The sequence below is a fragment of the Giraffa tippelskirchi genome, chromosome 1 (genome assembly GCF_054371585.1).
Source record: "Giraffa tippelskirchi isolate mGirTip1 chromosome 1, T2T-mGirTip1v1.2.pri, whole genome shotgun sequence".
Lineage (NCBI taxonomy): Eukaryota > Metazoa > Chordata > Mammalia > Artiodactyla > Giraffidae > Giraffa > Giraffa tippelskirchi.
The window spans coordinates 19,735,272-19,761,634 of NC_137275.1; the positions used below are offsets into that span (position 1 = coordinate 19,735,272).

At 41.9% G+C, this 26,363-nt stretch overlaps 1 protein-coding gene across 1 annotated transcript in view; it reads left to right on the forward strand.

The window, feature by feature from the left end:
- LOC145515391 (uncharacterized) overlaps positions 1-26,363 on the forward strand; it is a 674,380-nt gene that overhangs the window by 440,288 nt on the left and 207,729 nt on the right. Inside the window, exon 7 of the mRNA XM_081515667.1 lies at positions 8,004-8,057. Coding sequence (XP_081371793.1) covers positions 8,004-8,057 — 54 coding nt within the window. The remainder of the gene's footprint in view (positions 1-8,003; positions 8,058-26,363) is intronic.

Below are 26,363 nucleotides of genomic sequence, written 5' to 3' on the forward strand. Positions count from 1 at the left end.
TGAACCCATCCATCACTGCTCCTCTGTCTAGGTTGTCTGACCAAAGCCTTATCAGTCTCAGTTGTTTGCCATTCTTCCTTCTGGGGTTGCTTTGACCTTTTTGCCCCTTAGAATGTTTCTGCAAATGATTCTTAATGATAAGTTAAGGAAGACACGTTTAAGCACCTCAGTCTTCTAAATCAACCATTATATATATATATAAAATATACATGGCTTAATATTGTTGTTTCAGTCACTAAGCCCTATCCGACTCTTTGCAACCCCATGGACTGCAGCATGCCAGGTTTCTCTGTCCTTCACTCTCTCCTGGAGTCTACCCGAACTCATGACCATTGAGTCAGTGATGCCATCCAACCATCTCATCCTCTGTCACCTCTTTCTCCTCCTGCCCTTAATCTTTCCCAGCATCAGGGTCTTTTCCAATGAGTCAGCTCTTCACATCAAGTGGCCAAAGTATTGGAGCTTTAGCTTCAGCATCAGTCCTTCCAAATGAATATTTGGGGTTGATTTCCTTTAGAATTGACTGGTTGGATCTCCTTGCAGTCCAAGGGACTCTCAAGAGTCTTCTCCAACACCACAATTCGAAAGCATCAGTTTTCTGGCACTCGACCTTTGTTATGGTCTGACTCTTACATGACTGCTGTATAATATATAAATACATATATTTAATATGTATGTCAATGTTTAATTTATATCTGTCTCAAAGTCAAATATAAAGACATTTTATCCGTTATGCTTCTGGGAAATCCCTAAAAAATTCTCCTTCCTGCCTCTGTAGACAATCAAAAGATGAATGTATTATTCAGCCAGATGTCCTGCCCTCAGAGGATGGAGAAATGAAGTAGTCAGTCTACTCACTGATTTCCAAAAATGTGCCTGATAAGATCCAGCTCTTTTTCTCCAAATTAATGAGTGTTCTCATAACCTAACGGGAAATGAATAGGGGTTTCCTCATGCTTTTGAACTGTGTTGTTGGAGAAGACTCTTGAGAGTTCCTTGGACTGCAAGGAGATCCAACCAGTCCATCCTAAAGGATATCAGTCCTGGGTGTTCACTGGAAGGACTGATGGTGAAGCTGAAACTCCAATACTTTGGCCACCTCATGCAAAGAGTTGACTCATTGGAAAAGACCCTGATGCTGGGAAGGATTGGGGGCAGGAGGAGAAGGGGATGACAGAGGATGAGATGGCTGGATGGCATCACTGACTCGATGGACATGAGTTTGAATAAACTCCGGGAGTTGGTGATAGATAGGGAGGCCTGGTGTGCTGCGATTCATGCGGTCACAAAGAGTCAGACACAACTGAGCAACTGAACTGAACTGAACTGAACATTTCAAAATGAGGAATTCAAGAGCTCTAGTTCAACAATCTGTCTTAAGCTTACAAGGTTAATGTTTGTCTCTTATTAAGAAGAGACAAGAATCAAATGCCTAGATTCCGGAGCAAGTGACCCATTTGTTTATCTCTCCATCAACTCTATCATAAAAGACCAGCAAATGTATAAACTCTAATAAGGGGTCACATGAGCTTCCCAGGTGGCGATAGTGGTAAAGCATCTGCCTGCTGATGCAGGAGACGCAAGAGATGGGGGTTTGATCCCTGGGTTAGGGAGATACTCTGGAGCAGGAAATGGCACCCCACTCTGGTATTCTTGTCTGGAAAATTTCATGGGCAGAGGAGCCTAGTGGGCTATAGTCCATGCTCCTGCAAAGAGTCAGACATGACTGAGCGACTGAACACAAGGGGCCACATTCAACTAGAGCACATCTGTCATGGTCAGTATTATCCCTTGGCAAAACTGGGTCAAATTGAAGTGTACTGTAGTGGACAGAGCCAGGCTCCACACAGATCTCCATGCACACTGCCCTCAGCTGTCTGCCCTCTCAGAAAATTGCCCTTGGCTGAAAAGAGGCATCATCCCTACGGTTTGCCGCCTTCCCAGGGCAGCCCTTTCCCTTGCCCCAGCTTAGGACAAGTCTAGCCCAGTTTTATATCTCCCCATTTGGTTGGCTGAGACCTTGGTTGAGTTTGTACTCCAGCCCATCAACCCATCGCATCTCCCTCTGCTCAGTCCTGCACCTTTGCCTTCCCTTCTCCAAGTGGAAATCCGAAGCTCTCCCTAACAAACCTCCTGCAGGCTGATCTCCACCTCACATGCTGCTTTTGAGGGAGCCTAACCTGCGACCTGTGTGATCTTTTCCATCAGCATTGAGTATCTGAGATCTTCGTGCTGTAAGGTGTCATTTCTCTCAAAATCTGCTTTGAAATCAATAAAAGACAAGAAGCTTCTGCTTGTAGGAAAGAGAATAAATACATTCATCTTCTCCAAGGTGTAACAGGCCAAAGATTATAGGACTCAAAATTTCCAGTTTCCCCCTTTGTGGTGACTCTTGCCCCCTAGCATCCCTTGAAGGTCTGTCTATTATGATTCAAAGCCTTCTGCTGAAACCAGAGCTCCTATGAATGAAATTTCAGGTATCACTGTGTAAATGAACAACAGTGGGACCTCACCCTTCTAGATTCATTTTGGGAAATTGCCGCAACTGTCCGTGTATAATACTGTTCGCCCCATGCTATTCATCCTGCGGACAGCCTTAGAAGTCAGTGCTCTAAAAAGCCACGGTGTATATGTACCACAACTTCCTTATCCATTCATCTGCCAATGAACATTTAGGTTGCCTCAGTGTCCTAGGTATTGTAAATAGTGCTGCAGTGAACATATGCACAGTGGAATATTAATCAGCTGTAAAAAGGAATGCATTTGAATCAGTTCTAATGAGGTGGATGAACCTAAAACCTATTATACAGAGTAAAGTAAGTCAGAAAGACAAAGACAGATATTGTATATTAACACATATATTGAAATCTAGAAAGATAGTGCCAATAATCTTATGTGCAGGGCAGCAAAGGAAACAAAGATATAAAGAACAGACTTTTGGACCCAGTGGGAGAAGGAAAGGGTGAGATAATTTGAGAGAACAGCATTGAAATACGGAATCTAGAAAGATAGTGCCAATGATCTTATGTGCAGGGAAGCAAAGGAAACACCAATGTAAAGAACAGACTTTTGGACACAGTGGGAGAAGGAAAGGGTGAGATGATTTGAGAGAACGGCATTGAAATATATACATTACCATATGTAAAAGAGATAGCCAGTGGGAGTTTGATGTATGATGCAGGGAACCCAAAGCTGGTGCTCTGAGACAACATGGAGGGATGGGGTAGGGAAGGGAGTGAAGGAGGGGTTCAGGAAGGAGGGGACATATGTATGTCTACGACTGATTCATGTTGATGTATGGCAGAGGCCATCACAGTATTGTAAAGTAATTATCCTCCAATGAAAATAAATAAATTAAAAAAAAAAAGCCATTGTGCTTCCTTGCAACAAACGCAGCATCAGGCAGACTTTGGTGGAGGGGACTCATTAGCAATTTCCTCTTTAGTAGAAAAATATTGATGCAACAATCAAAAAGGTCACGGCATGGGTAAGTCACCATGTTTTGAGGCTTTCATTTTCAGTAATTAAAGTGAACATGTTATTGGAAAGTTTAGAAAGCCCACCCAAAGTCATTCACAATAGCTGCCATCAGGAAACTGGAATGCCAGCGAAAGTCTTTCAACGGAGTGAAATGAGACTGACCAAGCGTATAAGCACAGTCTCCTTAGAAAATGGCCAAATTAAGGATATGGACTCTCATTGACCCTTGACGTATCACTTCCACACTCGTTCCATATCCTGAGATTTCACTGTATGTTTATGCTTTGTCTCAAGTGGTTCTTTGCTACAAGTGTGACATTTAGAGCTATATATATATATTTTTTTTTTTTTTCTTTTTAGTGAAGCCAATTTCACCCATCTCTGACTCTCATTTCTCCTCCAAACATGTTTCTCATTTTACCTGAGACTGTTTTTGAAAGTTTAATAGTATTGTTTAATTTTGAAGATCATTTCCCCTGGGGAAATGTCACATTCTTAGACATGTTCCCTAGTTTACTCTCTCCAATGGTATATGTTAAGCTTAGTTAAAAATGCAATTAGAGTCACTCAAGTTGCCCCCACGTGGCAACTGCATGGAGTCTTCAGTAGCTGGGATCTGTGTCCCCCGCTAGATTTTTACTTCCATTTAGGACAGAAATTTGTGGTTAAGTCTCTCAGTCACGTCCAACTCTTTTGCAACCCCATGGACTGTAGCTCACCAGGCTCCTCTGTCCATAGGATTTTCCAGGCAAGAATACTGGAGTGGCTTGCCATTTCCTTCTCCAGGGGATCTTTCCAACCCAGGGCTCAAACCCTTGTCTCCTGCATGGCAGGCACATTCTTTACCACCGAGCCACCAAGGAAGCCCTAGGATGGAAATGAGACTTGAAATCAGAACAGGAAGAGAAATTCCCATGGTTAGACTTTTCCATTTCCTGGAAAAAATTTAGTTGCACTCATCAAAGAATTATGATCATTTCTATAAAGTAGCTTAGTTAGAGTTTATACCTTTTGTTCTTAACTGGGGGTAATTTTGCCTGCCCCCCGGTGCTTGGAAATGCCTGGGCACATTTTTGGTTGTTATGGCTGATCCAGGGAGGAGGGTGTGCTTCTGGCATCTGGTGGGTAGAGGCCAGGGATGCTGGCAGCCTGTCTTCAGTGCTCTGTACAGCACATACATCCCACAATAATGGATTATCCAGTCCAAAGTGTTCATAGGCCCAACACTGAAAAACTGATTCAACCAAACCATGTGGATGAGAAAATGGATATATGCTAAACAGAGAGAAAAATGTTATTTTACTACAATTCAGGAGGCTTTTGTGTCTGTCCTTTGGCTTCACTTTGTAGCTCTGTGACACATGAGTGAATCTGCTTCCAAAATAATGTTTTGGGATAAGACTGCAGTCTTTTTTTTTGCATTTTTTCATCTGGTGCATGTTTAGTGGATATCTTTTCTGTGCCAGGCACTGGGCTAGGTAATGGGGCTACAGCGATGACCAAGTCTTGATGGGTCTTTCCCTGGAGCAGAAATCTGAGCGTGAACATCAAGATCTCTCTTGTGGTATGGTGCTCAGGGTGCAGATGTGTAAAGATGAGGAAAGGTCATGAGAAAGGCATTTGATGGGAAGATTGAAGAGGGTGCTTCACTGTTATGCATGCCAGCTGTCTGCTACTTTGGCTGTTCTTTCTCTTCTTTCTGGTCCAATCTTGATTTTGGCTTTTTCTCATTTTTTTTTCTGCCGCCAAAACCTTTCCTCCTTTCCATATTCCCCTTTCAATTCAAACTTTCTGAATAACATGTATCCCTTCCTTCCCAAACAAAATTAAAACACACATAAAAACTACCAACAATCCACATGTAAAGATCACACCCACCTAAACCTTGAACTTAATTTGTCTTCATTAAAGATCCTTTTTTGTACGTTTATCCATGTCTATGTTTTCTGTCCTTTAATACTGCATATTATTTGGGGACAGAATACATGCTGTCTCAGATTCTTAACTTTTTCTAATTCTTGTCCCAAAACATTTCAAAACCCTAGGTGAGTTGATAAATATTTTTATGTTATATGGAGAAAGAATGAGAGAAAGTTTATACACATTAGATCTTTGAGCCATACCAAAGTCTTTATATACATTTCTTTCAGTTTTTTTTTTATTCTATTCAACCGAAATAAAACTATCAGTGTGCATATATATACATATATGCACACATATATATACCCACACACAAAATACACATGCATACATCTATGCACACATATACATAATGCATATGTATGCATATTATTGTTCACTCACTAAGTCATGTCTGACTCTTTGCGACCCCATGGACTGCAGCACGCCAGGCTTCCCTGTCCTTCATCATCTCCCAGGGTTTTCTCAAACTCAGGTCTATTGAGTCGTGATGTCATGCAACCATCTCATCCTCTGTCGTCCCCTACTCCTCCTGCCCTCAATCTTTGCCAGCGTCAGGGTCTTTTCCAATGATTTGGATCTTTGCATCAGATGGCCAAAGTATTGGAGCTTCAACTTCAGCATAAGTCCTTCCAGTGAATATTCAGGGTCGATTTCCTTTAGGATTGACTGGTTTAATCGCCTTACAGTCGAAGGGTCTCTGAAGAGTCTTTTAGCACCACGGTTCGAAAGCATCAATTCTTTGGTGTTCAGCATTCTTTATGGTCCAACTCTCACATCTCTACATGACTACTGGAAAAATCATAGCTTTGACTATTTGGATCTTTGTCGGCAAAGTGATATCTCTACTGTTTAATACATTGTCTAGGTTTGTCATAGCTTTTCTTCCAAGGAGCAAGCATCTTTTAATTTCATGGCTGCAGTCACTGTGTGCAGTGATTTTGGAGCCTAAGAAAATAAAATCTGCCACTGTTTCCACTTTTTCCCCATCTATTAGTCATGAAGTGATGGGACCTGATGCCATGATCTTAATTTTTTGAATGTTGAGTTTTAAGCCAGCCTTTTCACTCTCATATATGCGCACATATACATAATACATATTTACACATATAGTGCATATATATACAAGAATATTTATTGCAAAGCAACAACAAAAGCATAAAGTCCTGGAAACCATCAAATCTCCATCAGTAAAGGAAAGCATACATAAAAGTATGATAAATCCATATTATGTATGTTATGCAGTCATTAAGAGGAATGAGTGACTCAAATGAACTGACTGGAAAGATATTGATAATGTAGTCTTAGTAGGATGGTATGATCTCAAGAAAGAAAAAAACTTCTCTATGTGCATATGTAATATAATGTGTATAATTAATATGTAATACATACATATTTGCATAAAAATAGAGAAAGTGTGGAAGGATGAACACAGATTTTTACTATTGGTTACCTCCAAAAGACAGGTTAGAAAGGGGATTGACTCATTAAGAATATATATTACCGTGCCGTGCTCAGTTGTGTTAGACTCTTTGTGACCCCATGGATTGTAGCCCGCCAGGCTCCTCTGACCATGGGATTTTCCAGGCAAGAATACTGGAGTGGGTTGCCATTTCCTACTCCAGGGAATCTTCCCCACCAAGCGATGAACCCGCATCTCTTGTATCTCCTACATTGCAGGTGGATTCTTTACCTGCTGAGCCATCTTAGTTTTGTAACTAATTAAAAAGTGGAAAATTTTACTGAAAAAATTATTACCATTGTGTCCATTGAACTCTTCATAGGATAGGATAGTCCAGAAGGAACAAACGTGTATGTAAATCCCAACTGGCCTTGAATACCAAAGTGCCTTTTTAGTGGCTCACGTGGCCAAGAAAATATTTACACAACTATATAAAAAGCTAATCATGAGAAGAACAAGTGAGCTAAAGAGAGGGGATGAGAAGGCAAGTCTCATACTACCGTTCAGGCTCACACCACTTGTGGATGGAGAGAAGCTCCATTCCATCACTCAGATTCTTCCAGGTGTCATTTAAAAGATATTGGCATTTGATGATTTGCATGTCTCTTCAAAAGAGAGAGAGTCCCGTGCGTGGTTGAGAAGGTGGGTACCAGAGTCAGACTGATTGGTTTCATTCCTGATCTATTTCTAAGGTACGACAATCTAATGGTGCTGTAGTCCTTTATTTGTGAAACGAAATAAGTAAGGGTCTTTATCCTTACTAGATCATCGTTGGCCCACAGTGAATGTTCTGACTTGGAGGGGGTGGAAAAGGATTGGTGAAAGACAGGCACTTTTTATAATCAAGAGAAATCAGGAACTTCCCTGGTGGTCCAGTGGCTAAGACTGAGCTCCCAATGCAGGGGGCCCAGGTTCGATTCCTGGTCAGGGAACTAGATCCTTCATGCTGCAACTAAGGGTTCACATGCTGCAACTAAGACTCAGGGCAGCCAAAATAAATAAATAAATATTTTAAAAAATCCAGGGACATCAGTGTGGTCATGGGAGATGGTCCCCACCTTGCATGGGAGATGCACAGGCCAGAGTCAATATCATTACACTTTTCCAGTTCTAATGGGTCTTCCACCTTCTTGTTTTACAGACCACCATCTTCAGCACATTGGCCAATGAGAAGTCCTTATCTGACTGCAAAAAGGTAAGTCAGTCTGAAGGAATTCCAGCCTGCAGTCAGAGTAGTAAGTGACTTTGGAATTGATGACATCCAGTTGAAAAGCTGTGGCACCAATGCAAGTGCTCTGCTGACATTATGTGGTCCTCTTTCCTCAGAGATGGAAATTTAAATGGTTCTCTTTAAGGATGTGGAGGATGTTGGTATCGTTTGACAGTGGTTTCTTATACAGAAGCTCTGATTCCATCTCGCTATTATCTGATATTTTATTCTGTAAGATGAGCGTCAAGGGAGTTCAGGGCCAGCTGCATGGCAGGCATCTCTATCTTTGTTTGCAAATTTAAATGTAATAAACCTAAACCCAATACAAAATAAAAATGATTTTGTATTTGGAAAGCTGAACTTATAGCATAAAAATCTGGTTTGGATTCACCACAGTCGTGTTTGAGAAGCTGTCAGGCTTTGCAAAAGGATTAGCCTCGCTGGCATCTGATGGAAGCATCTTGTAATGGATCATGTCTGAGGACTGCCTGCTGGAGCAGCAGCGTGTCTAATTCCTGGCCTCTGCCATGCAGGGGGCACTTTTATCCGCCTCTTTAATCTCAGGTTTAACTAGATCTTGTCCTTCTTGAGGGGAAAGAAGTGATTTCACAGTCTGAAAACTCAAATAAATTCTGTAACACTATCTATTGATACGGCAAACCAGGTGCATAAAGAGTTGACCTGTGCCTTGTATGTTAGTTATTTGGCATTTCTGGGGATTTGATACCATGACATTGTTTGCTGGGTTGTTTCCGTTTCTGAATTTGCTTGATATGGAAATAGGTCTCGGGGGTCCTCATCTTTAAAGGTGGCATGGGGGCCCACCGTTCTGAGTGCTATCCATTTCATTACCTTGATAACTATTTTTTTATTGTGTATTAAGTCGCCATCTTAATTGGGTTCTGCAGTGTTTGTTTGGTTTTGGGCTCCCTGAGAGTGAGGTCCTATGTGGAATTCTTAAAATTATAGAGCTTAGAGAACAAAACAAGAGGAGAGGGGCCAGAGGCACAACCTTTAAAAGAATGACGTAGCCCAAGGACACGACCTAAATTGATTAGAACCAAATAGGTCCAAGATGGCAGATGAGCCGACTTCCACTAGAAATCCCCACCCCTTCCCCAAAATAGCTGGAATACTCCTCCCACTCTTTAGCCTCTGAAATCACCCACCCCTGTAAAAACTTGACAACCTCATACTCCCAGACCTCTCACCTTCAAGAGGTGACCCAAACTGTGTCTGGGGAGTGTGTTTCTCTTTCAATAAATCCACTTCTTACCTCTATCACTTTATCACTGAATTCTTTCTGTGGCGAGACATCAAGAACCTGAGCTTCATTAAGTCCTGACAGCAGGTGTGATCTCAGTTAAAAGACCATGGGTTCAAATCCTAACTGGGTTTAGGCTGGGTTCGAGTCCCAGCATGTGGATTCAAGTCCCAATCTGCATTACACGGTTTCAAAAGGACTTCAGGGGTTCTCTAGTCTCCTGCTTTTTCCAGAGTGGACTGCCATCAATATCATGTATAGATAATGATAATGAGGCTAGAGGGCCTCTAGCCTCCACTTGAATGTTCTACTGACGTTATACTTAATGACTCTACCTGTCACTAGAGACAAAGTATTAGGGAGTTAGTTCTTCATTTTACTGAGCCAGTATCTGCCTCCCTTTGACTTTTGCCTAGTGATTAAGTATGAAGCCATCTAATATGCTATCTTCTGAATCTTCTCCCCACCCCACTGCAAGGCTATGTATCTTCCTTATTTATTTCTAATAGGATGTTGATCATGATTGATTTCCAAAAGCTTGGCTGCTGGGAGCTCACTGTCTGGTTTAAAAACCTGGCTCTGCTACTTGTTACTTATGTGACTTTGGGTTGGTGACATAACCTATTTGTGCCTCCTGATTACCATCTGTAGAATGGGCATAATGGTTGCACACTTCATATGGTGGATGAATTAGCATACGCAGAGTGTTCTGAACAGTACTCAACACATAGACGCACTGTATTAGTTATTATTATTATGGCTTCTAGACCAGGTTATCCTTTTCTTTGGGGGGGGGCTAGTTTTTATAACCAGTGTCAAGAATTGTCCTTTTCACTCTTCATTCAGCAAGCTCTGTTTACAAACTTAGTGTGTGGCAGGCACAGTAGAAGATGTGATCTGTGATGAAGCGATAAGCTGTAGGCATTCTTGAGTGCCACACTAACATTCTACTAACAGTCTAAGATGGCACGAGTTTCTATTTATAAGCCATATCCTTCTGTTGATCACATGATGCTTAATGTCCTTGCATGAGCCTTTAAAACATTTTTACATGAACTGGCATTAAAACACAAATCTGTTTTATATTTATGTAAGTGATTCTTTTAGTACAGATGCAGGCCATTATGTTTATTTTTATTGAATTAAAAACTTTGATCAATCAAGATAATTTATAAACCCAGTCCTGTTATCCAACTTATTACTACCTCTCCCAGTTCTATATCATACACAAATTAGAGTAGTATAGTTGGTCTCTGTGACTTCACTTTCCTTCATCCATTTATCTGTGCTTACAAGTGTTCACTGAGCATCTACTATGGGATGTGAACTGGAATATCCTGTGAACAAGTCACATCTGATCTTTACCCTCATAGAACTAATAGGTAGTCATTAACCAAGTAAAATTGTCATAGATGATATGTTGTATTGGCCAAATGGTGATAGATAACATGATTTATTTTTTAAGTTGGGAGGTTCTAAGATCATATACCATGAGAACCTAAGCTAATCTAGGGACCAGGGAAAACTTTCCTGAAGAAGTGACTTTCACACACAGTAAATGAATGGGATTTGGCTGTGTGAAGACAAGGTAGAGACAGAAAAAGAGCAAGTGTGAAAGTCTGGAAGTGAGAGGTAGAGAACTGTAAAATATTCAGAATGTCTAGAAATTATAACTTGAAGTAGAGGATGGGGAACAGTGAAATAAAAGGCAGCCTGATCATGAATGGCCTTGTAAAACTATAGTAAGTGTTTAGATATATTGTACGGGTAACAAGCAATTTTTAAAGGACTTTGAGCTAGGGAGGGTGGGTGTGTATGACATGATGTGATTTTTGTTTTATGGTCTCTTGGCTACTAAATAACAGAAGCAGCTAGATTTTAGATATGAAGTCTAAGAGGGAGGCTATAATTTAGGCAACAGATGGTCATAGCCAGAATCAGAATAATGGCAGTGGGAATCAAGAGGTTTATAAAGTCAACAGCATATAATAATAGCTTGGATACATGGGACAGGAAGTTGCTAAGGATGATTCCCTGATTTCAGACAAAAGCAATTGGCAGATTTGCAGTGCTGTTTTCTGAGACAGAGACAGGGATAGGGAGGAAGTTGGTGTAGTTCAGATGAGTTCAGATGAGTATTGCTTGGTCTGTGTTAAATGAGTTCAAATTGATATGTGTTAGATTTGTGAGATCTCCTGGTAAGGATGACCAGCAGGCATCTAGCCATGTACTGTTACAATTCAGGAAAGCTTTCTGGGCTGGAGATATCAATATGAGTTCAAATTGATATATGTTAGATTTGTGAGATCTCCTGGTAAGGATGACCAGCTGGCGTCTAGCCATGTACTGTTACAATTCAGGAAAGCTTTCTGGGATGGAGATATGAGATATGAATAGAGGATGATTGAGAGAGTGGGAATGGATGAGGTCACCCACGGAGGGTGTGGAGAGTGAGAAGGAGGAGGATTTACAAAAATCTTGAGGGGTATTGATATATAAAGGCTGGGAGAAGACTGTGCACTTGCCTTCTCTAAGACACCAGCTGACACTGTACAGACATACTGAGGCAGGGAAGAGGGGAATGCAGGGCAGTCTCCACTTTGCTCCCCAGTTCTGTGGCCAGTTGGTTTTTGACAAGAGTATCAGGCCCATCAGTGGAGAAGAAAATCATCTTCAACAAATGGTGCTGAGACAGCTGATGTGCACATGCGGAAGAATGAAGTTGGACCCCAAACTCACACCATAGAGCAAAATGAACTCCAAATGGAGCGCGACCTAAATATAAAAACTTGGAGAAGAGGAAGATGGAGGAGAACCTGTTTAATGAGTAAGAAGTTTTGCTCTGGAGTGATGGAGATGTTCAGGTACTAGTAGAGGTAATGGTCGCACAACATCGTGCATGTTCTAAATGCCACTGAATTGTCCACTTTACAATGGCTATGTGATGTGAATTTTACCTCAATAAATTATTTAAAAAACATCTAAGGGATCTCAGTTTTTATACCAAAGAGCCCCCAAACTATGCATCACTTGAGCAGTCTGGAGACCTGGAACAGACTGCTAGAATACCCCCTGACTTCTCATCAGCTTGGAAAACTCACTCTTCCATGGAGAGATCCCTTTCTTTGTCACTTACCTTTCCAAGATTTTTGAAAGACTTTTCTCGGTTTCTCCAAGAAAGATGAGTGGTTTTATCTCCTGAGCTCATAACATTTGGTACTGACTTCAAGTATAACCTAACAACAACCACACAACTTGTCAAATGTTGACCATGTTCGTAGCCCTGTGCAAAGTACTTCATGGATTTCCTCATTCGATTTTTATAACAGCCCTTGCAGGTAGGTAATAAAACCATCAACTGGTAAAGAACCTGCTGGAGGACACTCCAGGAGTAGATGTTGTAGTCAGGATGTGAGTTTAGCTATCTGACCCTGGAGTCATCGCTTTCAGTGTTTTGTTACCTTCTCTGCCACTGGATTCTAAATTCTTATTTATATTAGGTCCAGCTTCCCCCTAAACTATCAGTCCTTGGAAGGGAGGAACCATGACTGATTCTTTTAGCAGTAGTAAGAAAAATACCCCACAGGTAGTAAGAACTCAATCAATGAATTATTGGATGAATTTGGATGAGATCCATGAGATCCAAATGAATTTTCTGCACACGTGGTAGTGAAGGACAGAGAAACCTGGGGTGCTGAATGCAGCCCACAGGCTCACAAAGGATCGGAAACGACTTAGTGACTGCATGATAAATGGTTGTCTTTTAGCATAATATTATTATGGGACCATTTTGTTCTAAAAAGTATTTTTTTTCCTTTTCACGGGAGTTGAGAAAAGAATATTTTATATTCACTATAAAGGTAATTTCTGCATTAAAATAAGGTGTTAATGGATGGCTAGTGGGGATTGACATGTTAAGGTTGGGCAAAGACAGCAAATATTCTAAAGCTTACTTCCTAAACACCATCTGATAGAGTTGTAAGAACCCTATTCTTATTTTCAAAGACCAGTTCATGCTGTAATTTGGAAAACTTAAACACCTCTAGGTAATATGCATAAATTCATTCATTATTCATGAATATTTATTGAGTATCTCCTGTTGCAAAGCAGTTGTTATTTCTAACATGTTATAGGAGAAAAACAAATATGCCAAGACATTAGATGACTTGCTCTAGGGCACATATTAAACTCAAGATAAACTCTTAGAGGATAGGCCTGATTCAGATCTTCTGATTTTCTCTCTCTAAAACCTCTAGAATAAAACTACCATATGACACAGCTGTGCCACTACTGGGTATATACCCTTTGTGTGTGTGTGTGTGTGTGTGTGTGTGTGTGTGTGTGTGTGTGTACGTATGTGCTCAATCAGTTGTATCTGTCCCTTTGCAACCCCATGGCCAGGCTCCTCTGTCCATGGAATTTTCCAGGCCAGCATACTGAAAAAGATTGCCATTTCCTACTGCAGGGGATCTCTCTGACCTAGGGTTTGAACCTCTGTCTCCTGCATCTTCTGCATTGGCAGGCAGATTCTTTACCACTGCACCACCTGGGAAGCCCTGAGAAAACCATAATTCAAAATGACACAGGTACAGTATTCATTGCAGCACTATTTATAGTCCCCAGGACAGGGAAGCAACCTAGATGTCTGTCAACAGATGAATGGATAAAGAAATTGTGGCACATACATACAATGGAATATTACCCAGCTATAAAAAGGAACAAATCTGAGTCAGTTGAAATGAGGTGGATGAACCTATTATACAGAGTAGAGTAGGTCAGACAGAGAAGAACAAATATTGTATGTTAATGCGTGTATATGGAATCTAGAAAAACGGTATTGATGAATGTATTTGCATTCATTTGTATTCATTGCAGGAATACACAGATGTAGAGAATGGTCTTGTGGACACAGCGGAGGAAGGAGAGGGTGGGACAAATCAAGAGAGTAGCGTTGACACATATACAATACCAAGTGTAAAGCAGATAGCTAATGGGAAGTTGCTATATAACACAGGGACCTCAGCCCAGCCCTCTTTGATGACCTAGAGGGGTGGGATGGCTGGGGGGCAGTGGGAGGGAGGCTCAAGAGGAAGGAACTATGTACTTATGGCTGATGCCCATTGTTGTACGGCAGAAACCAACACAACATTGTAAAGCAATTATCTTCCAATTAAATTTTTTAAAAATTATAAAAAGATAAAACCTCTCCACCCCACACTATTTAACTAGTGTTGACACATGAAGGGTGTGTTTTCAATGGACAAGCAGCAGAGAATGATCCTCAAGTGTCCTTCATGACGTCTCCTGCCACCTGTTTTATGTTCGTTGGTATTTATATTTTTGTGTCGTGATGCTTTTCCATCTCTCAGTGAAAAATATGGACCCACACGTGTCAGGACTTTCCGAGCAGCACTATTGAACTTCCAGCATTTTAACTGGAAGCAGCGCATAAAACAGAGGTCTTCACCCCTTCCCCAAGGCTCCTCACTCTGACCCTGACCCCCATCTCTGGGACACAGGTCAGAGATAGGCAAGGGGTGACAGAGAGGTGAGGGTGATGGATGGGGTGAAGGTCAGGCATAAGATGAATCCGAGGGATGGGTCAAAGGTTAGAGATTTCTGTTTCACAAATTACTTAAAAATGAAAAACAGTGGTTTTCCAGTTTGACATCAAAATGCCCTACCTTGTCCTGCTGTGTATTCCATCTACATATGGTAACCTAGACTCCCAACCGTGTAAGAGTAGTCATATAGATAGGTTTCTCAGGTTGGAGCATTTGTTTTAAAAATTCAGCTGTCAGTTGATGGTATATTGTACCTTGTGTGTGTGTTGAGGGGGTGAGTGGGCTCCACTTCTCTCTCTTGCTCTGCCCTCTCTCCTTGGACTTCTGATATCAACCTATATACATGAAAATCTTTAAAAAACAGTACATTTAGGAAATGAATCCTTATCATATTAAAAGGTATTGGTTTGGGGACTATGTGGGAACCTAAGGGAAATCTATTTGTTGATGGTGATAATTTGTGGGGATATTTGTGGCTGTGTTGACCGTGCTTCCCTTCCATCCAACCACTGGCTTTGACTTGTCCCTCCACCGTGACCAGTGATACATGAATAAGCCGAGCACATGTTTATGTCATCACTTAGCCCACTGGATGAACTTTTTACTTTTAATAGACATAGACGATGCTTCACTCACATAGGCAAGGTAATGTTCCTTCAGGAAGCGGTGATTAAAATAGACAATGTAACAGGCTTTTGGAAGTTTTCATCCGTGTTGATGAATGGGTCTCTGTGTAAACACAGCCCAAGATAGTAATATCGGTGGTTAAGATATTTACTTACAGTTGGTTCCTCAGCCTTTGAGACTGTATTATATCTGGCTTCCTCTTTTAAAGACCAAGACTTAGTGTCTAGACGGCGTTCGCTGACCTCCACAAAGCGGGCTGGGAAGATTCCCATGACTCCTGGCCTCTTGGCAGAATTTCCAGGCTGGCAGGTCACCGTGGCTTCTTCCCATGGCCTGAGAAAGGGCACGGAGACGAAATCAACCCTGTCAGCATCGAGGAAAATTTTCAGTTCCCCCCTGAGAAAGGCAGAATTCCATGTTCTGGAGCAGTTACAGTGAAGGGTATCATTTCAAGTAAATTTAAATGCTGTTTACTTTCTAAATAGATTTTTTTTGGGAAGCTCTGAAGGTTCATTGTTGGCAGAGTGCTGTTTTTGCTGACTTGCTATACAGCTGTCTGCTGGATAAAGGATGACAGAGACATATTTGCAAAGTTCTATCCCCTTTTTCATATGTGCCAATATGGATCACTCACTTACAGGAAGGAAAGTTGTATCGCTTTGAACAGAGGGGCAGTGTTGCAGCCAGCACCCCTCCTCCCTGTCGCTCCACGTCTCACTCGCTTAGCCAAGAATGGGCTCTTAGTGCTCATTCGCAGTATTTGGGATAAGGATGCATGGTTCTGGATTCTGGGCACTCTCCTTTCAGCAATTATTGCCCAGTTTGGGGGTTTTATTCTTGCATTTTCCCCATCCCCACTCTCCTGAGAGGCAGTATGGTGCAGGGTTAAGAGCACAGACTCTGGAGACCAACGTCTGTGACTTGAATCCCAGCTCTACCACCCAGGAGCTCTGCAACTTTGCCCAAGTCACTCAGCCTCTCTGTGCCTCACTTATGTCATGTATGAAATGAGACGAATGATGGTATCAACCCCCAAAATTGTTGTGAGGATTGAATAGGTGGGTCCACATAAAATTCTTTGAACAGCCTTTCAGTAAGAGATGTTCATTATTATTCTATCCCTGTGATTGCAGAGAATAATTTGAACTTTGGTACTCTGTGTCCGCTGTATCTTTTTGCTCTAAAATACCAAGGAAAGTACTCAAAAGACTTGGGCTAATGTCAACATTTGGAAAGAACATAAATAGTAATTGCACTAGAGAAATACCCTCATGTGGGTCTCTAATTCTTATTTACTCTAATTCTTAATAACTAGAGTGCACTCAAGTTCAATATTGTTGGGGGTGCCAGTTCTGTAGAAGAAGGCATTTCTTAATAAATAAAACATAAAACCTTTCTAATTGTGCAATGAATGTACTTTTTTATATCTTCTAGCACTGGCCAAAATTTTGAGCCCATAGAAGACATTGAATATTGGTTGTTAATTTATAAGTTTAGCTTGATATTATTCTTCCAAAAGCCTCCAGGAGAAGGCTTGAAATGGAAAAGAATTTAAGAAAAAGAATCTACTTTTTGTAGATGGGCTTATGGCTTTTTTCTTCATCAAAAGGAGGCATTTCATTGGATGGAGGGTTTGGGTCGGTGACTATGAAAAAGTGCTGTGGAAATGTTGGACTTCCTTGCTTTCCGTGTAGCACCCATGGATGTAATTTAAGAGAGTGAATGTTGGTGATTCCTTCGTAATGGTTTTATAGCCTTGGCCTAGAAATTTTTCATTGTTTTCCATATGATTACAACATTTTCAAATATACCATATATTTTCACATATACCCAAGGTCAAACCAAGTAGTCCTAATTTATAGGATTGAAACAGGTTGTGGAAAATAGTCTTAGGACCAGAAGAAATTCATTGCCTATTTTTGTGTATGTCCTACCTTAAGCAAAAAAATCAAGGAATACATTATAATCATTATTAGGATGAGGTATAATTTGCAGCAAATAAAATATAGTGATAAGTTGACAATTTAATGATATAATTGTTTTTTAAATTTGGCCACAGAATCTCATCAGTGCCATTAAGATACGCCTTTTGGGACGTGGGCATTTTCATGAATGGGGCCTTACTGCTCTGGACAGCACTGGTGATGCCAGAGCACCCCCTAATTCTCTCTCAGCAGCTGCTGGAGTTGTCATCATCATTTCAGAATCAACAGCACATTCAGGTCCATAGTTTGTCTAAGTATAGTCATTGTCTTAAACAGGAACACTGCTAATAGGAAGGAAGGTAGTTAAGGGCAAGTGTCATGAAATACATTGCTTTAATCCCTTTTGAGCTATAATTATTGCTCTGCATCTGCATTTGAACAGTTTTCAAGAGTACCACCTTGGAAGTCTGTAGTTCATGCCTAACTGCTCATGTGATATACATTGTAGGATATATTGGAAACAGTAACAATTAGTAGCAACTCTTTCCCCCACCACACATACCTACACCTGAAAAAATCTATTTTGAGCCACCAAAAAAATAAGTGGATTTTTGTCATAGTAGTTCTGGACTGCCAAAATTGTTTAATGGAGGTGGCAGAAATAAAGGGATGCTGACTAATTTTGCAAATTATACTTGCAAAAGGGCATTTAATAATTGTTTTATTATGTATGTGGGTGTATATATATATATATATATATAAATATGTATGTATGTATATATATGTATATAATCCAGAGATATAAAATGATAATATTACAGAGGAATCATCAATATTTACTCTCTTCAGTTATCTCTATGGCTGCTACACCAAAAGCAAGGAAGTCCAACATTTCCGTAACACTTTTTCATAGTCACTAATCCAAACCCATCATCCATTGAAGTGCCTCCTTTCACTGAAGAGAAAAGTTGTACGCCCATCCACACTGGACTAAATGCATATATATATATATATATATATATGCATTTTTGTGTGTGTGGGGTTAAAGATCACAAAAAACTACTCCATTCAGCTCTACAATCACCAACTTGATCTCCTAGTTTCTTTATCAAGAACTAAAGATATTATTCCCTGATGGCTCAGATGGTAAAGCATCTGCCTGCAATGCAGGAGACCCAGGTTCAATCCCTGCGCTGGGAAGATCCTCTGGAGAAGAGAATGGAAACGTATGCCAGTATTCTTGCCTGGAAAATCCCATGGACAGAGGAGCCTGGCAGGCTATGGTCCTTGGGGTCGCATAGAGTTGAACACGACTGAAGTGACTTAGCACAAAGATATTATGGTGGACTTCTGGCTGTAAATTGTTTCCCTTGCGATTCTAGATGGTTTCCTTTTGGGCTGTGATATTGCTGAGTCTCAAGGGCACCATGGCAGCTTTCTCTCTTTCTTCTTCTTTCTGTTTTTGGATTTTCCAGACTGTTACATAATCAGGATTTGGCATAGTTAAATAGACTTGTGTGCCTGCGCACACATAAACACATTTTATTTTACATAATATGCTCTGAAAGATGAGCTTTCCTAGAGAGATTTATCTTGTTTTCTGAGTCCACAGCACAGTGTGCTAGATGTGAAAAGAAGGCGGAAAAAAAATTAAAAGATGACTCCATAAGAAGAATGGCCCAGAGTTTGTGTAAATTGGATCTCTCTACTGGCTTACAGCTCTTTTTAGAAAAGTGGAGTCGTCAGAATACTTAATTTGCCTCAATTAAGAATGATCACTCTTGCTATTGTTGCTCAAAATGGGACCAAGTCACTCTGCAATCAAGCTAATTGCAACCTCTGATTTAGCAGCTTAGCTCTGCGCTTCGCCTTTGTTTTCATAAAGGATCTGTACAGGCCAAATAATCCGTCCCCTCCCACTCCCCCCACGCAGATTGTTTTTCTTCATTATTTTAATTCCATACTTTGAGGATTGCTATAATCTTCTGAAGCCGTTGCTTACGCTGACTGCTAAATAAGACAGCTGATGTGAGGATGAGGACAGGGTACTCGGATAAGGAGCCAGTGTGGTGGCTGCATTGTGAGGTTCAGAGCCAGCCCTGAGACACTGCTCCAAGAATTTTATGTGGATCCACCTATTCAACACTGTCATCCGTTCTATAAATTGATACCATTATTTGTCTCATGTTATACATGACACAAATGAGGCACAGAGAGGTTGAGTGACTTGGGCAAAGTTGCAGAGCTCATGGGTGGAAGGGCTGGAATCCATTCACAGAAGTTGGTCTCCAGGGTCTGTGTACCAATACTGCCTCTCAGCAGAGTGGGAATGAGAGAATGCAAGAATAAAACCCAAAAGCCGGGCAATAATTGCTGAAAGGAGAGTGCCTGGAATCCAGGACCAAGCATTGCCCATGAGTGCTAAGAGGGTCTTCTTTTCTGGACAGTGAGAGGAAGGGGCGTGGAGGAGAGAGTTGGGGGAGGGTGGACTATACTCCTTTCCTGTGTCAACAGTGATTCAGCTTATCAGTGTATCAGCACCTTCTCAGTGACCACCTGATTCAAAATTGCAACCTGTTCCTGCCCCAAGAATCTCCAAGCTGCCTGTGTTTTCACTTCACATTCTAAGATACTATGTAATTCATTTTTTCCTGTATTGTTTATTACATGTCTCCTGACAATAGAAATCAATTCCAAGATGACAGGGATATTTGGATCTGCTTTATTCATGCGTGTGAACTGAGACTTGAACATAATAACTCCTCAAAACTACCTGTTAAATGAACTACTAGGACCATCACCACCACCACCACCATCACCGTCCTTAGTCATAGAAAGGGATGGCCATAGAGTTTCAGAGCTGGAAGTGATCAGAGATCATCTCTAGAACAGCTCTGCCTTTTGTCAAAGCAGAGACTCCTGAGTCATGTCCTGGGTCAGGAGCTGGAGACTGGTCTTCTCAAAGACTTGTCTGCCCCCTGAAATGAGCGGGCTGATTCTCCAGTGTAAAGTGGCTAGCACTTTAAATATTGTCTTGGGAGATCTCATACTCTACCCTGCTCTGGGGTTGAGCCTAAATTTAATGATCTTTAAAACCACAGACCATGAAGGCTTGTGGAACTGCCTAGATATGTTGGGGGGAAAAAAAAACCACGGTACTGCTGGTGTGGAATTGCAAGATAAGCAGAGAACCCAGTAAATAACTCGGTGGGAGTTTTCCCCAAGAGAAGGATAAAGAAAAGAGGGTACTGTTTTTTTGGCAACGGAAACTGGCACTTAACAGGATTATTGCAACTCTGGGCACTTGGCTTTTCCCACTGGGGAGATCAAATGTGATAAAAGCAGAGCTGCTTTTCCAAAGCTAAACCTTCATGAGCTTCCGTCTCCAACTGAGGTGTCAAAATGGCCGATATCCCTGGCTAGAAGAGTGGTTTAATTAATTAGAGCCTTGAGCTGGCAGTTTGCCACAAAAACACCTGACCACGGTTGCCCGTGAATGGAAGTGCAGAGGGCCATGGCCAGGGACTTTCAGAGCATCCACCTGTCTCCATGGGAAAGACAAGTGCTGTGTTCTCCTGATGAAGGACTTGTTTCCCCTTGATGTTCTTCGGAGAGAATTTCCTGGCAAAGCCTTTCCTCTCGCATAGCTCCAGAGGTGGGGGAAAAAAGATGAAAAGGAAATTGCTGCTTCTGCTTGTGCTAAGAGAGCCACAAAAGTCAGCATCCGCCTCAAGCAGGTGTCCAAGGAAAGGTGACTCTTCTGGCCGAATCAGAGCTTGTCATCTTGTATCAACTCTGGAAATCTCAAGGTTCTCTAAGTAGGATGACGTTTTGAGGCGCTTTAGTGTCAGTGAGGTGACCTGGCATGTTGACGTGCATCCCCTCGGTGATCTAAGGGGCTTGGGGACTCCTTGTCGGAAGCAGTATTGCTAGGTGTCTCCGCGGAAGTGCCCTGCAGGTTTGTAGCTGCTTTCATGCCCTGGTTGTGCTTTCGAGCAGCACCTGTTGCTCCTGTTGTTGCAGGAAATGCCCTTTGGAAGATGGGTTTCTATTTACTCAGAGGAAACGAAGATGAGCTGGAGCACAGGGCTGTGCTCACCTTGCCTTAAGGAAAGGCGCCGAGGGAGGAGTCTTGTAACTGTAATGAGGATTGCTGACTGCAGCTTCACTGCTGACCTGTGCAGGGCATCTGGCTCCCTTCCTCTCCTTTGACTCCTGGGCCACTCCATTATATTTTTTTAAACAATTTTTCCTCTTTAAAATCAATTTTCATTTTGTTTTATTAATATTTATGTTTATTTATTTTATTTGGCTTCACCGGGTCTTGATGCAGCCTATGGCATCTTTGATCTTTGTTGCGATGGCACGTGGGATCTTTAGTTGTGGCATGTGAACTCTCAGTAGTGGCCTGTGGGATCTAGTTCCCTGACCAGGGATCGAACCCGGGGCCCTCTGCTTTGGGAGCTGGGAGTCTTAGCCACCAGAACACCAGGGAAGTCCCTTCTGGGCCACTCTTAATCGTGGTGGGCGAAATGCTTTCTGTGACCGTTTCCTCAGTGCTCCTCTTAGCTCTCTAAAGTAGTTCTAAACATCTTTTAAGCTTCTAAAGCACATGATAATGTACTTTCAGACATCAAATGGGGGTTGTTACGGATTTACTGGTCACATACGCTATGTAATATGTAGAATATTTATGGCATTGCGTGACATATTGTCCAGTTTCTAGGTAACTACTAATGACTCTGGAGTAAACTACTAAAATGCTGCCTTAGCACCCATTCACTCTGTGATGCTCATTGTTACCGAAACCCCTCTGTGCCTGTATTTCTCCTTCCCTGCCTTCTCTTCCCCCCACCCTCCACTCCTCCTTCTTCATTTTTGGAGAAACCATTTGTACTTCAAAAATTTAGAAAATTCTATCTTATTTATACTGAGCAAAAGTCAGTTAACAAACTTCCAAACTGCTCAAGAGCAGCTCACAAAGCATTGCATTGCAACCTATTGCTGTGATGCCAGACTGAAATCCAGAGATAACACGTGCTTTGTTTTCCAATTTGAAAAAAAACAACCCACAAATGAAAAATTAAAATATTGTATTACTGAGTACCTGAGTTAGCAAATCCTTTTGGCTCAGAGGAGAAAATAAAACTTGGCAATATGTGGATTTTGTGTCTGCTTTTGTTACAGTCTCTTCTTAAAGATCAGCATTTTAGGCCACATTAGTATTACTAATGATTTAGATTTGGGAGTGACCCTCAAAAATTACAGTCATTAAAGCTTTAATAGTGAATGTAAACCCTTAGACAGACTGAAAAGATCAAGGTAGGAATCAAGGTAAAAGGAGAAATTGGGGAACACCACTATTTAGGGGTCAAACAGAAAAGTAGACAGAAAGGGAGATGAAGCTATCAAGCCTGTAGACAGGTGCAGAGAAGGTGCATTTGAGAAGGTGCAGAGAAAAAAGGAAATCAACTGATGCAGGAATGTTGTAGAAATGGAGAGGTAAGGGTATTGGTTATGGAAACCAGAGGGTCAGTATGGAAATAAACCTTGACTAGAAGGAGAAACAGCTCACCAGCAAAGAGAACATCTCAGTATAAATGAATTTGGGCGTGGAACCTCTTCATTCTTTGTTGTTATTCAGTCACTCAGTTGTATCTGACTCTGCAACCCCATAGACTGCAGCACGCCAGGCTTCCCTGTCCTTCCCTGTCCTTCCCTTCCCTGAACTTCTCCTGGAGTTCGCCCAAGTTTATGTCCATTGAGTCAGTGATGCCATCCAACCATCTCATCCACTCTTGCCCCCTTCTCCTCCTGCCCTCAATCTTTCCCAGCATCAGGGTCTTTCCCAGTGAGTCGGCTCTTCATAGCAGGTGGCCAGAGTATTGGCACTTCAGCATCAGTCCTTCTAATGAATATTCAGAGTTGATTTCTTTCAAGATTGACTGGTTTGATCTCCTTGTTGTCTAAGGGACTCTCAAGAGGCTTCTATAGCACCACAGTTCAAAAGCATCAATTCTTTGACACTCAGCCTTCTTTATGGTCCAACTCTCATATCTGTACATGACTTCTGGAAAGACCATAGCTTTGACTATATGAATCTTTGTTGGCAAAGCGATGTCTTTGCTTTTAAATACACTGTCTAGGTATGTCATAGCTTTCCTTCCAAGAAGCAGTTGTCTTCTAATTTCATGGCTGCAGTCACCATCCACTTTAAGGTGGATTCATTCTTAAGGTGGAGATAATGATAGTACCCATCTCAGGGAATTACTGGTTCCGTTGGTAAAGAATTTGCCTGCCAATGCAAGTGATGCAAGAAACACAGGTTCCATCCTTGGGTCAAGAAGACCTCTGGAGGAGGAAATGGCAACCCACTTCAATATTCTTGCCTGAGAAATCCCATGGACAGAGGAGCCTGGTGGGCTACAGTCCATAGGGTTATAAAGAGTCAGACACAACTGAGCACGCATGCACTCAAGATGACATCAAACCCAAAGTCCAGGATCTCATGAGAGGCTCTACCTCATTTCCGGATCTAGCGTCTCTTGATCTAGAGGCAGATCTACCCACCCCCGTCCAGAGCAAATTGTCTACCCCCTTCCCCACCACGCAATAGGCAGTGGTGGAACAGAATCAAGATAGCCACATGCATGCCTCTCATCAGGAAGGGGAAATCCAGACGCACGTGGCAGCTGCTGAGGGTACAACCCTGACATCCATGCAGCCTCTGACTCTTGGGTGAGCCTCACTTCTATTTCTAGGAGATAATTTCCCAGGCCTCTGGTTCTCCCTCTGAGAGGATTTTCTTTTACTAGCATCCTCCTTGGCCACAAATGAAAATGGCATTAGAGAATGTGCCCTCTTTGAAGGAGAAGCTACTTTCTCAGCCTTCTCCCTGCTTGTTGAGTAGCCACAGTTGTTTTTAGTCCCAGGTTCTATAACTCACTAGGAAGCCTGGTAGACTTCTTCTTATCTGATTCCCAGTCAGCTCCATGTGCTCATCTGCACAACCTTAATTATTTATTTTAATTGACATCCTCTACCTTTTTTCTTTTTATTGATGTATCACTTAATATACATCTGCAATGCAGGAGACCCAGGTTCGATCCCTGGGTCAGAAAGATCCCTTGGAGTAGGAAATGGCAACCCACTCCAGTATTCTTGCCTGGGAAATTCATGGACAGAGAAGCCTGGTGGGCCACAGTCCATGGTGTCACAAAGAGTTGGACACGACTGAGTGACTTTCAGTTTCACTTTCATCACTTACATATGGAAAATGCACATATTGTAAGTATACCAACACAATCATTTTGTGTATGCCCATGTGTGCACCATCCATATTGAGCAATAGCATTTTCCCCTCTTGAGCATCCCTCTTCTGGATTCTGGGAAGAATTTGGGTCCTTAGGCCTCAAACCAGTACTGTTCATTCTTGGAGTTTCATAGCCTTTCTTGAACACAGCACCTTTAACTTCTGGCCTTAACTACCCTCCCCACTGGGCTCAAAATGGGTTTCCTGAATCTGAGAGGAAAGGTCTCTGCTGCAGCATTTCCCTGAGTTAAGCTCATCCACTCCTCCTTGTCTGTGTCTTCCCTTTCTCCTAAACACTCTTTTTCCAAAATTTATGCCCTTCCATCTAGAAAGAGCTCTCAAATATCCTAGACCATAAACATATGTGCTCAGATAGTAGCCAGCCCAATTCTGTGAATAGAGACCCTTAGCGTTCTAATCTAGATAGCTAGGATGCTCTGACAATTGGTTTCTCCAAGCTGGTGAGTAGCCCAAAGTCTGGGCTCAGAAGACGTCTAGTTCCAGAAAAGTATGAGTTAATTAAGCAACGTGTTGCCCTTTTTGTTCCTCCAGACACCAGTCACTTGCTGGAGGAAATCCATGTTTATGTTTCTAATGCTCTGTATCTCTGTAATGTGCCTTTCAACAATGTCTGGATTTAAAGGATTGAGAAAGCCAGAGTATCTGTAGATTCTTATCTTGACCTCCATTCATAAAGAAAGGAAGCTAGATCACTTATTGAACAGCTCCTTCGACATCCTAAGAACCAAGCTTGCTATCTCAGCATTTTAAAAGTCGCCTTTTGTGTCTGCAGATTCTCACGTGGAATCAGCGAGTCCCAGATAAAGTCATGACCTGGTTGGGAAAACCCATCAGTTTGGCTTCAACTTAATGTCATTTTGTTGCCATTTGTTAACTGTGAAGTTCAAAAAAAATTTTTTTTAGATGAAGGAATAGACATAATTCCAGGAAGAAAAGAAAACTGAAATTAGATCATTTCTGTGAAAATTAGCTATGTCTGCTCTGGGAAAATAATATCGATTGATTCAGGGGAGGTTGTGTTGTGTTACTGCCTGTGTCTGGGAAACACAGGCCTGAGTGAGCAGAGTGTGGACTTGGACACAGAAGGTGGTAGATGGCTGTGCTGAAGGGCACAGGGGCTGAAGAGAGAAATTGGGGAGGTGGAGTCGGATGCGTTCCCGCTCCTGAGGTGAGGAGCTGAGGCGGAAGTGATAGGTCCTCACGGCCTCAGCATCCCCTGAGGAGAGTGAACAAAACTAGAGACCCCTGCGCTCGGCTTGGCTCCCCAAGACACTTCTTATTCGGTTGTCTTGACAGGAAGTCTGGACACTGACAAAGTTAAAAGCTGCCTCTGCATTCTGGCTTCCTCTGTGGCTCAGTGGAAAGAATCCACCTGCAAATGCAGGAGACATAAGAGATGCAGGTTTGATCCCTGGGTCAGAAAGATTCTCTGGAGGAGGAAATGGCAGCCCACTCCAATATTTGTGCCTGGAGAATCCCATGGACAGAGGAGCCTGGTGGGCTACTGTCTATGGGGCCATAGAGAGTTGGACATGACTGAGCACACACATACTGTGCATTCTACTGTGCAGCCAGAGT